The sequence below is a fragment of the Globicephala melas genome, chromosome 4, assembly GCF_963455315.2.
Source record: "Globicephala melas chromosome 4, mGloMel1.2, whole genome shotgun sequence".
In the NCBI taxonomy this organism is placed as follows: domain Eukaryota; kingdom Metazoa; phylum Chordata; class Mammalia; order Artiodactyla; family Delphinidae; genus Globicephala; species Globicephala melas.
The window spans coordinates 55,341,513-55,357,690 of record NC_083317.1 but is presented as its reverse complement, the minus strand read 5'-3'; the positions used below and the strand labels follow the sequence as shown (position 1 = coordinate 55,357,690).

The window sequence follows — 16,178 nt, the reverse complement described above, 5'->3', positions numbered from 1 at the left end:
ACACAGGAGCACCTCAATACATAAGGCAAATGCTAACAGCCATAAAAGGGGAAATCGACAGTAACACAATCATAGTAGGGGACTTTAACACCCCACTTCCACCAATGGACAGATCATCCAAAATGAAAATAAATAAGGAAACACAAGGTTTAAATGACACATTAGACAAGAAGGACTTAATTGATATTTATAAGACATTCCATCCAAAAACAACAGAATACATTTTCTTCTCAAGTGCTCATGGAACATTCTCCAGGATAGATCATATCTTGGGTCACAAATCAAGCCTTGGTAAATTTTAGAAAATTGAAATCATATCAAGTATCTTTTCTGACTACAACACTATGAAATTAGATATCAATTACAGGAAAAATAAACTGTAAAAAATACAAACTCATGGAGGCTAAGCAATACACTACTAAATAACCAAGAGATCACTGAAGAAATTAAAAAGGAAATCAAAAATACCTAGAAACAAATGACAATGAAAACATGATGACCCAAAACCTATGGGATGAAGCAAGAGCAGTTCTAAGAGGGAAGTTTATAGCAATACAATCCTACCTCAAGAAACAAGAAAAATCTCAAGAATAAGAGTCCTCATCTTTTTGGAATGCATACTAAAGTATAAATGGATGAGATGTAGGGTTTACTTTAAAATGTTCCAGTGGGGAGGAAGAAGGGGATGACATGGCACAAGACTGACAAAATGTTGATAATGATGTTGAAGTTGGCTCTTGGGTTCACAGAGGTTCATCATTCTGTTTTTATGTATGTTTCAAAATTTTCATAATATAAAGTCCTTAAATAATGAACGATGGGTACTGAGTTAGTAGTCCTGCTCTTTTTGAGGACAACAATTACCTAACACTACTTTCAGGATTAGACAGCCAGGCTACAAAAATCAAAACATAATGAAACACATAAAAATACTGGGTTAAACTGGGAACAATACCCATTATTCTAGACTTCTCAGGTTAGACTACTATATATATTTAAAACCTGGTAACCATTCTTTACAATACTAGAATCTCAGAAAGAAATACTTTAGTGATCAGATCATCTAGTACAATTTCCTGATTTGTAGATAGGAAAACCAAGTCTGGGACAGCTGAGTTTCCCAAAACCAACACAGTTCTTCACAGAGTTAGGACCTGAACCCAGACCTCTAATGTATTTCCATTGTATAATATCACCTCAATTTATTGCAAAAAGAATGGTTACATTTCTAGCATTTGTGCTCTCAAACTGTTCTACTAATTCTCAGTGGTCACTGATGCTTGTACTTTAACACAACTGTTAGCTTTGATCAAGCACAGCAGTGACTCTGGTTAGGAAGCACAAAAGATACACATGTACCTCTCAAGTGTTAGCAAGGGATGCTTATAAATTCCATTGAGCCTAACTGCCAGTGGGTTCTTTCCCTTGACTAAACCTGGGTAGCCACATCAGCCATAAGCAACTCTCTGAAGGGATGAGGATGTAGAGGTCAAGGTTTGATTATGTTTGTCACTTATAGTGTCACTAGTATCACATAGATTATTCCAGTCTGGTTCCAGAAAACTCCAAAGAACATCTCTGTTTCTAGCGTCCGAGTCTCTAGAGCCATTTTATATTTAGAGTCATGGGAGAGTTTAACTACAACCTATAGGCAGTAGTTTGAATACAGGCAGAGGCAACAGATTTCTAGAAATCCTACCAAGAATATGTGTTACTTCCCATAGAACTACAGGGAATCTGGGATTTCTGTTATCTACGCAACACATTCCTTATCGGGAGAGTTGGGTATGATGGTGTGTTCAAAGCCTAGAATAATAATATGCATAATATAATGCTCCTATAAAACCTGAATTAACCAAAAATATAAAAGCCAATACTGTCATTCTAAACTAAAGCCCATGGTGAATATCATAATGCTTTCAGCTCTGAATTCTGCTTTTGCAACAGTGTAACTCCACACAATTCACATAATTTTTAAGTTCTTTGATATACTCAACTAGTATTTGTAGAAAAAACATTTTCAAAGTTCTACTATAAGCAGAAATGCTAATGTCAAAAGTGATCTACCCCTAAATATATCACACCTTTCTTACCCTCAGATCCGTTATCATAATAAAGGTTATTATCTAGTGGTTCTGTTCTAAAAGGTCTTTTGGAAAGCTGTATGAGTTTATTGGGTTAAGGTGCTATGTTTCCCAGAAGGCTAACATAAACAGTATAGCATAGAGATTAGTTTGTCTGATGTAGACAGTAAGCAGGGAAGGGTAATAAATGAAAGCTGTCCTTACTGTTAAAGGTAGAATAGAAGATAAAAGTTAAGAAAAACAGAGTCTAAAGTGGAAGTGGGGGGGTGAAGTCCAGCATGCTAGGGTATTATGCTGAGATGTTTTAGTCATCTAGCAGTAACGTGAGGGCATTGGGAATTCTAGGCATTCATCGGTTTTCTCTCATAACGTGTGATCGACAGGATGAATGAGCATATATTACCTCTTTAGATATCAAACGCATTACTAAAATCCAGTGATACAACCTACCTCTTGCCTCAGCTGAGTCAGCCAACTAGTCATATCATCTGTAGATGATACAGCAGGAATGGACATAATTACAAATGATACGCACTACATGTACCCTTTCCACTTTGAACACACAGACATAATGCATATTCAGTGTTTTAAAGCTGTTACCATTTTATCAAGATGAAGATGGTGATTTTTCAAAATGTTACACAGTTGACCCTTGAACAACACAGGTCTGAGTTGTGTGGGTCCACTTATACACCGATTTTTTTCAATAAATATAATCCCTGTATTTTCATTTTACAGATCTTTAAATTAACTAAATGTGGAGAAAGTTTGCATTTGATTAGAAATCACAATATGTGGAATCAAAAAACTAGGGTTTGAGTCCTGATTCTGTCCAAACTGTTTCAGCTTCCTGCTCGGGGGTAATCATTTATCAATTCTGTTTGTGAAGTAGAGAGAGCAGTACCCAGATTTCTGACTGCATGGGGTGTGGGTGGGGGGTTGGCACTCCCAAGCCCTGCGTTGTTCAAGAGTCAACTGTATTTCTTACCAGTATCTCAGGACTGGGTGGTGGTGGAGGAAGCTGGATTGGAGGCAAGGTACTCAAGGCAAACCCTTGCTTCACCTTGTTAATTTGTTCATTGTACTGTGTCTAGTAGGAGAAACAATATTTTACAGCAAAATCAACTTCAAAGAAATAGCATATGGAAGTACTTGATGTAGTTTTGAATAGTACAACATAGATGAGTGATTTCCAATCTATTATGCCAGAAATAATATAAAAAGAATTTCTGACATAAAAACAACCCTATACACCACTATCCATAGATGTAAATAGCTGTATTTTTAGAAGTATCTATTGATTGACAAGATACAGAGACATATAATTCACAGATCTCTGTGATAACTCCTCAGTGCTTCAATAATTTTTAGCCCCCAAATGGGAACCACTTATATAAAGTAAACAGAATCTAAAGATCAAGAAGATGTAAATAATCTACTTGCTGAAAAATATGGGGAAAAAAGTATTTGTAACAAAGAGTTGAACTACTTGCAAATGTTCATTTTAAAAACTGGGGGCTTCCCTGGTGGCGCAGTGGTTGAGAGTCCGCCTGCCGATGCAGGGGACATGGGTTCATGCCCCGGTCCGGGAGGATCCCACATGCCGTGGAGCGGCTGGGCCCGTGAGCCATGGCCGCTGAGCCTGCGCGTCCGGAGCCTGTGCTCTGCAACGGGAGAGGCCACAGCAGTGAGAGGCCCGCGTACCGCAAAAAAAAAAAAAACACAAAAAAACAAAAAACTGTAGGGGAAGTTTTAGGGAAAACTTTTGAATGTTTTTTTAATCTTAAAAGTTATACCTGTAGCTGTCTCCAGTTCCACATATACCTTTGTTTTTTCTTCTTAGATTTTGCCACAGGTAAGACTCCTATCCTTGAAGCTTAAAAACATAGTTTGAACATTTTTGGCATTGTCCCCATTTTGCTTTATATGTTATTTTGTAAACAAACCACAAGAGCTGGAAGAGAAAGTCTTCAAACATTTAGAAACTTCCATATATAGGACACGTTCTTAGAAGAAAACAATGACAGAGAACAAGGGGCATCTCTTTTGAGGCCAGAACTTTGAATAAATCCAATAAATATGCTCAGCATCACTAAAGACTGAGTATGAACGAGTCTGGGAAAGAAACAGGGAAGACCACCAAGGACAAAGCTAGACAAGTATTCAGTGTGTTACCTCTTTAGATTACTGTTAGCACAGTCCTAATTCTATTACATGAATAATTAAGAATTTATTATTTTGCATTAGGGAGTAATTACATAAAAAGTTAAGATTGAAAACTAATACAGATCTGCTTGATCTTCCTTTTAATTCTGTAAACACATAATTACTCAGATCAAGTTAAGACATTTATTTCTGACTGGAGCAGAGTTAGCTTTGGAATTCTAGTAAAATTGTGTGAGGCACAATTTTTGAGTTTACCACTTACTAGACTAAGGACCTAGAAGACCACAAGTAAGAGCCTAGGATGTTATCTACAGCCAACTACAATGGAAGTAATCAGTCTCAAACCTCAAAAAGGCATAAATTTTAATAACTGCAATGAAAAAACATGTTCTTCCTTAAATTTCTCTAGTAATTGTTTTTAATGTTAGATGTTTCCTTTAAGTATATACCACCTACACCATTCAGTCAATTTACTCTAAATACTTCATGACTTACCCTGAGGAATGCAATCTTGTTTCTAACATCTGTCACAATGGCATTCCAACTGTCTACTGCAGCCTTTAATTGAAGTGATTTTAGGTTGCTGGTATAGAAATGGAGACACAAGAGAAAGTTCTTTCTTTCTATATGCCACTTAGATTTCCAAAAATTTCTATTATGTTCTCTAGCATGTATATAGATAAAGTAAAACAACAACAAAATTACCTCTATCACCAATTACCTCAAATGGGCAGAAAGTTGTATGGAAGGGCTTGTTATCAAAAATTTTTAAAAAGCTTAGTAAACAAAGACATTCCTTTGCATAGGAATCCTCCATTGAAGAAGGGAGGCAAAGGAGGCCACACAGGGAAACTGCCCTAGCCATCCAATGCAGGAGCATTCTCAAAGATGTTGACATCCTGAAAGCAGGTTTTGGACTATCTTCACATTAACCCTGACATCACAGGGCCACGGTTGGCCTATCAGGCTCTTTTGCAAATTAGAAAAAGATATTCCCTACAGAAAGGAAAGTTAGAAAGAAATACCTCTTCTGTGAGGATGAATTAGATTGTTGTCTCTATGATACGCTAAACTGCACAAACACAGCAGCTCTGCCCACCATGCCCATCAAACGACTTAAGTAAAACAGCTTTGAGGTGTTTACGGTCTGGCATCTCAAGAAGAGAGATTTCACGTGGCCTTTCAAAAGGCTCTATCTGTTATAACATCCCCACCCCAGTATCACCTGGCACAAAAGAGCATAACAAGTTATCACTGAGATCATCTCATACAAAGAAGCTTGATAATATTCTAATTTATAGAGCATCCTTTCTCCCTCTAGCAAGCAAAGATAGACTGATCACTTACAACAGTGCTTCCCTGACATGAATGCACATCAGTGTCTCCTGGGAATCTTGTTAAACATCAGAGATTCTGATTCTTTAGAATTGAAGAATAATGATGATCATATTAAAATAATAATCATTAAAAGTAGTGATGCTTTGGTCCCAGAGATTTTAATCTAATTAATTCCTTAAGTTCAAAGGTGTACCCCATAAAATTATAAACTGAAGAATCCCATGCAACCTGCCTAAAATTTGAAAACCACTCATTTGTAGCACAGCAGGAAACTGCCTTTAACACGGTTTTAGGTGTTAATACTGATTTTTCCCTCAATGTATTTTTCCAAAGGTATTTAAAATAAAGCATTAAGAGAGAAAAGAATTAGAAAAAAGTTTTCCAATTAGAATCCACCTTGTTTTGTAAATATCTGGTCTTCATGCATGTCTCTGACTGAGACTTTTGATCTGTTTCATTGTAGAGGAAGGGAAAAATCTACCATCAGCTACTACTGCACTTAGTAGACTACTCAGTGCCACAGCAGGAGCAACAAAGTAAAAGCTCAAAGTGACTAAATGACATTTGAGGTTTAAAAAAACAATGGCTTCTTCACTCCAAAGACTCTGATGTCATATATGTGAAACACATCACAGATTATGTTCAACCTTGGAGCCACCTGTGAGTACCTCAGAGAACAAGACACATTAAGGAAGAGGGAGCGGTTACCTTGCTGCCATGTGAGTCGCCCTGGCAAGCTGACTGAGGCATTCCTTTTCAGTCTGCTCTAGATGAAGCAAACCAAAATCTCTACGACACTGTAAGAAATATACCTACAGATTTTTGAGAGAAAGAGAAAGAAGTTAAAGATGTCCTTGTAAATGAACACATTCTTTCCTCAAACATTTCAAGTAAATTTAAAGTTATTTTTTTTCAGTCTCTTCCAACAACACCTGAGCTTCTTTCCTGCCCATAACACATTTTAAAGCTCTTTGATCAATTCTGAAATTCTCATATTTTTATTCAAAAGTTACTGGGTTGGGAAACATTTTAGAACATTAGTTTTTAAACTTGCATATGCACTGGAATCATCTCAGAAACTTAAAAAAATGATGTCTTGGTTTCAGAGATTCTAATTTAATTGATAGTAGGTGTAACCTGGGAAACGTTTTTTTTTTTAAATTTCTGAATATCTTTTTCTTTTTATGTCATTGATTTTTTAAAATAAACATTTATTTATTTACTTTTGGCTGCGTTGGGTCTTCGTTGCTATGCGCAGGCTTTCTCTAGTTGCTGCGAGTGGGGGCTACTCTTCGTTGCGGTGCGCGGGCTTCTCACTGCGGTGGCTTTTCTTGTGGAGCACGGGTTCTAGGAGTATGGGCTTCAGTAGTTGTGGCACATGAGCTCAGTAGTTATGGCTCACGGGATCTAGAGTGCAGGCTCAGTAGTTGTGACACATGGGCTTAGTTGCTCTGGGGCATGCAGGATCTTCCTGGACCAGGGCTCGAACCCATATCTCCTGCATTGGCAGGTGGATTCTTAACCACTGCACCACCAGGGAAGCCCCGAAAAGGTGTTTTTAAAAGCTCTCAGATAACTCTATTATGCAGCAAGTGTGTTTAAGAACAGTCAAAATAAGTCCTGCTATTTGATTTTTTTTTTTAATTGATGAAGGAGTAAGAAAACAATCAGACCCTACAGGACTATGCTGTCCAAATGGGCCTTGGAGGTCATCTAGGCTGATGTCTCTCCAGCAGTGGCAATCCCTTCCAACTATTATTGATGCATGGTCATTTGGCCTCTGTTTTTTCCTATTGATCACTTAATATTCACTGAAAATAGCTCATACTCTTAGACAGCATTAAGTGTTTCTAAAATTAATAATGGAAGTAGAAAGGAACTTTCTGATTAAAAGCAGTGAAAAACAAAGTCTACAAAGTTAAACTCTTAAGGTAATCTGAGCTTTTTTTTTTTCTGGTTAAATTTAATACTCCAATACTTTACTGTCCAGGGATTTTTGGTGCAGATATCACCCCTTGATTGTTGAGCTCTGGATTCCAGAGTGCTCTGCTAAAAAATAGACCTTACCATGACAAAGGTGAGAAGGTTTGTAATGCTTTTAATGTCAACGAGTGCTCCAAAATTTGAATTTTATTGTATATCAAGTTTGGTTATCTATAAATAAAAATTACATACATACATACAATCACATTTCTTTTGAGAGATCCTAGCTGTGGTGTTCTAAAATAACTTAGAAGAAACTGAATGCCTTTCTGGGGGAAGAGGTAAGTTGGTTTCCGACACTGGAATGTATGGTGTGTATGTGTTTTTGGAAGATCTATGTAGTTAAATAGCAAAGGAGATATTATGGCAGCAGTGAAATGTTATTCTTAGAAGTTTGGCTTAGTCACCTGGATTAATGAGAATTTTCTAAGATGTCTATATTTGCTATACATACTGAAGCAAAACAATTTCTTGGAGTCATTTGGGGGAAAACAACATAAGATCATCAATTTCAAGTAAAAATATACAAAATGCCAACAAGTCAAAAAAGCACAAGAGTTTGAGCTGTGTTTTTCTGGCTGGTCCTCAGATGTCTTAATTCTGTTTATTCAAAAAACAATATTTTAAAAATTCTTTAGTATACCAGTACACAAGTAAAACTTCACTCCTCAACCCCATCTCTCTCTCCCTCTTTCTTTTCTTTTACCTCAGCTGTTAAAGCTCTGCTAGTTTCTGCATTCAGTTTGTTTAAGTATGTTTTAATTGTGCTTTCCAGATTATGCTTCTCCATTTCCCACTGAGATCTGAAATATATGATAAAGAGTCAGTAACACTGCAGCAAGGACAGACTTTTCAACCTTATTCAGGAGGCAGACAGATACAAGCTATTCAATGAATAGGAGATGATTTCCTGGAAAGTATACAGCATATAAAAGCAACAGAAGACATTACTTAACTCTTACTGTTAACCCTTTACTATCATGAATGTGGAGGGTTTAAAGTTGTCATTTAAACCTTGGTTCTGAAATCAAGTTGTCTGAAGATGAATCTGACCTCCACAACTTATTAAATGTGAAACCATGGGCAAGTTACTTCTCTATACCTCAGTTTCCTCACATATAAAAATGGAAAAATTATATTACTTACCTCAAAGAGTTGTTGTGAAAATTCATTCAGATAATATACATAAAGCACTTTGTGTTTGGCACATACTAATTACTAAATAAATGTTAGCTATTATTATTAATAAATTTTACATAAAGTTTCTACAAGTCTTTTTGTGTCCTAACAATAGCAACCACAAAAGTTTTTATTATCCCTGTCATAAAGCTAAGTCACCGTATTAAAATATTTTACTGTTTATCTCAGTGCTCACATTCAGTACCTTAGAATGAAAATAATTCCCATAGCTTGAGAAGGAGAGAAGGAGATGATGATAAGGATATTATTTATGAAGGACATTATGGAAAATGGCTACCTATGAGGTTTCTCTTTTTCCTATTCCATTTCAGCTTCCTACACTTGAGCCCCAGAATGCTAGAGCATACAAACCAAATTATTTTTCTAATGAAAGCAATTAATTGGACGTATAACATTTTTGTAATAAGGACGTTCACAAAGGCTTTCCTCAATGTTTTATTATTAGAAACAGCTGGATGCTTGAGTACCTGACAAACATTGATGAGAAGCCTGATAAGACAATATGTTGTTAATATCAATAAGGCCAGATTATTTTGAGGGAAAAAGTTATAAAATATTCAAGAAGTCAACAAAAAGGAATTACGATGCCACTGAATACTGTGAAAAACTTGCCTACAAGAGAAAAAATAGATAAATTGGACTTCATCAAAATCAACTGTGCTTCTAAGGACATGATCAAGGAAGTGAAAAGACAACCCACAGAATGGAAGAATATATTCGAAAATCATGTATCTGACAAGGAACTTGTATCCAGAATATACAAAAAACTCTTAAAGCTCAATAGTTAAAAGAGAAACAACCCAATATTAAAAATAGTCAAAGGAAGTAAATGGACATTTCTCCAAGTAGATACACAAATAGCCAATAAGCACATGAAAAGATACTCAACATAATTATTAGGAAAATGCAAATTAAAACCAAAAAGACATACCACTTTACAAACACTACAATGGGTGAACTAAAGACAGATAAAATAATAAGTCTTGGTGAGAATGTGGATAACTGGAACACTCATCCATTCCTGCTGGGATTATAAAATGGTGCAGTCACTTGGAAAACAGTTTGGCAGTTCCTCCAAAAGTTAAACAGAGTTTACTGCATGTCTCAGCAATTCTACTCTTAGGTATATACCCAAGAGAATTGAAAACATATGTCCACACAAAAATTTGTAGACAAATGTTCATACCAGCTTTATTCATAACAGCCAAAAACTGGACACAAACCAAATGTCCATCAACTGATGAAAAGGTAAGCAAAGTGTGGTATATCCATACAATGGAATATTATTTGTCCATAAAAAGGAATGAGTACTGATACATGCTAAAACACGATGAACCTTGAAAACATTATGTTAAGTGAAAGAAGTTAGTCAAAAGAGGCCACATATTATTATATGATTCCTTTTATATGACATGTCCAGAATAAGTAAATCCACAGAGACAAAAAAATAGACTAGTGGTTCCAGGAAGCTGGGGGACAAGAGAATGGGGAGTGACTTCTAATGGACCCAGGGTTTCTTTTTAGGGTGAGAAAAATGTTCTGGAATTAGATAGTGATGATGGTTGTACACCTCTGTACATATACTACAAACCAAGGAATAGTATGCTTTAACAGGGTGAATTTTATTCTATGTGAATTAGATCTCAAAACAGCTATTATAAAAAATATGTAAATCAGAACAAGACTTACCCAGTTTCATGAATCAGTCACACCTAGTAGTATTGATTACAGTAAAGAAAAAAGAATTCATAAGCCCTAGTTCCTGACAGTAGTTTGTTGTGGCACCACAACTTTGCTGATTTAATCACTCTCAGCAGTTTCCCAGGGCCAGAGGCAAGGTGAACATTCCTCCCTATTTGCCTAGGACATTTCCAGCTTTTATCTGTTGTCCCAGTGTAATTATTAATACTGCTCAGTATCATGCTCAGAAGTGCCCTAGTTTGGATGTTTATGTTATATGGCTACCTTAGCCAGAATATTCTGAGTGGAATACACAGTTTCAGAGAGGGTGCACTCAACCAAAGCAACAGCTGTTTGTTACCTTTTCATAGAAAGTTGCTCTTTAAGGTTCTTGATTTCATTATCTTTAGCATGGCTCTGACGCTGCAATCTAAGAAAAGAAGAAAGAACGCCATAAAATGTTAGAAATTATTTATCATTAACAGTCAGAACAACCCTACTTGTAGCTGAGGAGGGACTAAGTATGTCCATTTTGGGCCATAAATCTTGAGCCTGAAAATAACTGGACTCCTCTACCTTATTCTTCTAAGATTTATCTTTCTTACATCTGATGTCCGATTTACTGACTTTACAAAGAAAGAACTAAGTTCTAACCCTGAAAATTAGAAAGCCAAACTGAAGAGTTATATCGTATCCCCAGCTCAATGACTCAGAAAAATGACTTCAGCTCTTTGTTCTTTAGTTTACTCACTAGAAAACAGAGATGGCATCTTGTGATGTTCTAGGCCTATGGTGGGATTGAGAACTTCAAATTCCTTAAAGAGATAGTATATCAAGTCATGCAAACTATTAAAGACTTAAGTTCTGAAAGAAATCAGATCTTAAATACAGAAGCAATGAGGCTGTGTACAAATAAGAATTTTAATTAAAACTATACATTATGGGGCTTCCCTGGTGGCGCAGTGGTTGAGAATCTGCCTGCCAATGCAGGGGACACAGGTTCAAGCCCTGGTCTGGGAAGATCCCAGATGCCGCGGAGCAACTAGGCCCATGAGCCACAACTACTGAGCCTGCGCGTCTGGAGCCTGTGCTCTGCAACAAGAGAGGCCGTGACAGTGAGTGGCCCCCACTCGCCACAACTAAAGAAAGCCCTTGCACAGAAACGAAGACACAACACACCCCAAAATAAATAAATAAATAAATAAATTTATTTATTTATTTAAAAAAAACCCCAAAACTATAAATTATAACAGGGGAGTCACTCACATGACCTAATCAACAGAAGATTGGGTAAAAATTTTGTATACATCAGAAAACATAACCCATGATTAACTTAATAACCGACACGCCAAAAACTATTAAAAGCAATGCAAAGTAATACTTTTGGGGTTGACATATATTCACATACCATTTTTGATGTTCCTCCCTTGTGCTGCATTTTTCTTTACCACCTGTTAATCTGCTTCAATATGAAGAGATTTATAGCAAAAGCACATTTCTCTTTAAGTCTCTGATATGTTCAGACACTTGGGATACATATGAGTTTTGGTTTATATAAACTATGGAATGATAAAGCCTTAAAACAGTGACGTTACATGTTGGCTGGATTGCTCACCACTAGATTTCAGAGACCACCTACTTACGTTTAAGCTTCTTGGAAGCTGTAGAGACTTACAATGAATGTTGTATTGGACTGATAAATGCAATGAAAAGAAAACAGGTCTCTTTAGATACAAAAGAGATCATGTTCTTGAGTAAAGAATAAGAAATACAAGCTTTGTTTCTGTATACTCTACAGGAGTATGTAGAGAGAATTGAAAAGTAAGTTGTAAGATTTCTAAGACTGACATCTTTCTTTCCCATGTATACTGCCATTACTTCATTATTTTACCCAGCTCTAGTTTAGAGTGGGCGATAAGAACTGACAAAGCTGATCGGGACTTCAGAAGACCTGGATTCTTAAGTAACAGAGGATAAGGTAGGCATAGTTCCTATCATCCTGCTCATACATGAACCAGCTATATATGTTCAGGTAGTCATAACTAGTTAGTCCTATTTTTCTCATGAAAACCATGACAGGGTGGGATTAGATTTTGTTCTCTAAAATATCTAAAGTTCTCAAGCTTACTCTGGCTGGCTATGAAGTTTACTATATAAATTTTATGGACAGCAGTTTCCTAACATTTATTAAGTATTGTAATTTGTGCAAAATATGTCATTTTTGTATGTCTTCTTTATTAACACTGCAATTATCATCAACATATTGACCATTTACTGTAGTATTGTCATTGAATTAGGCCAAAGAAAAAAGATGTTATTGCTTCCAAATAAACAATATGTTCTAAGATGAAAGAAATCAACATTTTACAATGAAAGAATATTTATATTTTTATCACATGCTCTTGGGACATGACCAGGTGAATTAAAGAAAGGCTCAAAAGCTTATATGAGAATACATGCAACATTCATGCTTTCCTATCTGGTCTGAATGCCCTCTGTCTTTTCTCCCATCTCACCCTATGTATTACCTAGCTTAGGTAAAACACTATGTCTTCAATGAAGTTCTTCCTTATCTCAACATCAAAAGTACTCTTTTACCCCACAATATCCCTATTAAATACAGCTTCATTTGACATTTATATGTACTTTTTCAAAAAGTTAAGCTTTTCAGATAAACATAGATTCACATGCAGGTGTAAGAAATGATACAGACAGATCCTATGTACCCTTTATCCACATTCCCCCAATGCAACATCTTGCAAAACGACAGTATAATAACCCAGGATGTTGTCAGTGATACAGTTAAAGATAGCGAACAATTTTATCACCACAAGGACGCCTTATTTTGCCCTTTTATAGCCACAGCCACTTCCCTCCCTCTTCCATCTCCTCCTTAAAACCTTGGGACCACTAATCTAATCTATTTTTCATTTTTATCACTCTGTCATTTTTGAACTATTTGAAATTTTGTCATTTCAAGAATGTTACAGAAATGGAATAATATAGTATATAAGCTTTGGGGATTGGGTTTTTTCACTCAGCACAATTCTCTGATGTCGGCACGGTCTGTAGTGATATCACCATTTCATTCCTGAGGGTGGTAACTTGTGTCTTCTCTTTTTTTGTCAGGTTTGCTAGAGGTTTGTCAGTTGCATGGATATTTTCAAAGAAACCAGCTCTTTGTTTCATGGATTTTCTCTACTGCTTTTTGTTTCCAATTTCAATATTTCCAATCTTTATTATTTCCATCCTTCTGCTTGTTTTGGGTCATTCTGCTTTTCTTCTTCTGGGTTCTTGAGGTGGGAGCTTGTATTGTATTATACATTTGAGACTTCTCCCCTTTTCTTATGCGCACATTTAGTGCTATAAATCTCAGAACTGCTTTAGCTGTGCCCCACAAACTTTGACATATTGTATTTAATTCAACATATTTTTATTTCCCTTGAGACCTCTTCTTTGACTCATGAATTAATTAGAAGTATATGTGTAGTCTCCACGTGTTTGCAGATTTTCCTGTTATATTTGTTAGTGATTTCTAGTTTGTTTCCACTGTGATCTGAGACATGCTTTTCATGATTTCAATTCTTTTAAATTTGCTGAGGTTTGTTTTATGGCCCAGAATATGGTTTATCTTGGTATATTTCCTGTGGGTACTTGAAAGCATATGTATTCTGTTATTGTCTGGTGAAGTGTTCTATAAATATCAATCAAATCCTGTTGCTTGATGGTGTTGTAGAGGTCTTCTATTTCTTCTTTCCGTTCTGTTTTGCTTCATATATTTTGAGGCTCTGTTGATTGGTATGTACACCTTTAGGTTCTTATGTCTTCCCAGTGGACTGATCCTTTTATCATTATGTAATGTCCCTCTTTGTCTCCAGCTTTCTTTGCTCTGAAGTCCATTTTATCTGATATTAATATAGACACTTCTTATTTTTTGATTAATATTTACATGGTATATATTTTACCATCCTTTTATTTTCAACCTACTTATGTTGTTGAAACTGAAATGTATTTCCTATAAACAGCATATTGTTGGATCACACTTCTTTTTGTTTTGTTTTTAAAATCTATTCTTCCAGTCTCTGTCTTTTAATTGATATATTTCGACCATTTATACTTAAGGTAATTATTGATATGTTAGGGCTTAAGTCTGCCATTTTATTATTTGTTTTCTGTTTGTTTCCTCTGTTTCTCTTTTCTTACTTTCTTGTGGGTTACCTGAACATGTTTTAGGGTTCCATCTTAGTTTATTTATAGTGTTTTTGAGTATATCTCTTTATGCAGCTTTCTTAGTGGTTGCACTAGGTATTACAATATGCATACATAGTCTACTGGTATTGATCTTTTCTTACTTCAAGTGAAGTGTAGAAGGGCTGACTCACACTGCTTTGCTGCTGTACGGTAGAGAGAGGCAGGAGCTCCCTGTCGGGTGCCTCTGGCACCAGCTGGGGAAAGCAGGGGAAATGGAGTACCACCTGGCGCCAGGGTGGAGATTCAGCTCCCCATGAGAGTAAGAATAAAACCTAGTATTGACTAGTCCCACCTTGGATCACTTTGTTAAGTCTTGTTGATGCTAGGTAGAGGTAGAGGCTTAGCTCGCAGCTGGACCATATTGATGCTATCCTGGCAGAGAAACTGGAACACGCCTTGCTTCCACTTGGCGAGGAATGGAAGATTAGCTACCTGCTCAGTACTGCTACCCCAGCAAGGGAATCTGATTTCTGCCATCTTTTGTCAGAGTGCAGTACCTGTGTCCAAGGGGTGGTGTGGGTCTAGTGGTGTTTGGCTGGAGTAGGTGGGTAGTGCCAAAAAGGTTTCATGTTATTATATCTTCCTTTCCCTGATCCTCTGGCTAAAGGGAACAGACTCTTCTTGGCACTTTAGTGGCCCCCTACCCTGTGCTTACTGACAGTTGCATGTTGGAGGTTTCTGCAGTGCTCTGTCTAGGATAAATGGGAGGCAATTTTAAAAAAATCACTGTCACATCATTCTTTCAAGTTCCAAGGTTTCTAGACAGTCTGCTTCCTTCTACCTTTCAGAGTCTTCTCATGTTTGTTGTGTTCTATCCAGGGTGTTTAAGTTGTAAGAAGGAAGACTTGCAAGTAACAGAGCTACTACATTTTGGTGCAACTGGAGGTCCCTCTGTTACATGTAATTTTAATCCTCTCATATTAATCTATACTTTCCACTAGCTCACAGTTAATGTCTGATATGTCTTGGTATCCTTTACATGTGCCTTACATAATTCTTCGCATACTGTGGGAACTTGATAAAAGTTTGGTGAATGTTCAGCACTGAATGTTCCTTGTGTGAAGACATATGCATTCCCTAAAGTGGTCTGTTTGTAGTCTCAAGCATACAAGGGAGTCTGGGTAAGGTATTAGAGTTGAAGAGAGATATCTCAGATAGCAAAGGAGAGAGACAGGTCATCTGCTTGGATGGCATTACTTTTCTGATCTCTGATACTATATAACATATTTATGGATTGGTCATTGTCTTTCAGGCTAAAAGACAAAATTTTGAATCCTGAAGTGTGGCTTCTTAAGTGATTTCAGTCAGTTTAATTTATCCAAGCTATTTTAGGTCCACAAAACTGAAAGTGTTTGCAACTGATACCATGTTGCCAGAGCTATGGCATCCTGTTCTTCCTAAAAACCTGTTCAGGTTGGATGAAATGTTATGTGGGAGAAAATTTAAGACCAAAATCTCTGCCTAATATTTCTCCAA

General features: G+C 36.5%; 1 protein-coding gene across 5 annotated transcripts in view; it reads right to left on the bottom strand.

Moving 5' to 3' along the window:
• Positions 1-16,178, bottom strand: part of DZIP3 (DAZ interacting zinc finger protein 3) — a 121,280-nt gene that overhangs the window by 13,143 nt on the left and 91,959 nt on the right. For all 5 annotated transcript variants that reach the window (XR_004035098.2, XM_030836732.2, XM_060298045.1 and 2 more), the window contains exons 22-26: positions 10,813-10,881; positions 8,278-8,374; positions 6,297-6,400; positions 4,746-4,833; positions 3,073-3,174 (exon numbers count right to left, since the gene is read on the bottom strand). Coding sequence is in view for 4 of the 5 variants with exons in the window: in XM_030836732.2 (XP_030692592.1) it covers positions 3,073-3,174; positions 4,746-4,833; positions 6,297-6,400; positions 8,278-8,374; positions 10,813-10,881 (460 nt within the window). In the remaining variant the exon portion in view is untranslated. The remainder of the gene's footprint in view (positions 1-3,072; positions 3,175-4,745; positions 4,834-6,296; positions 6,401-8,277; positions 8,375-10,812; positions 10,882-16,178) is intronic.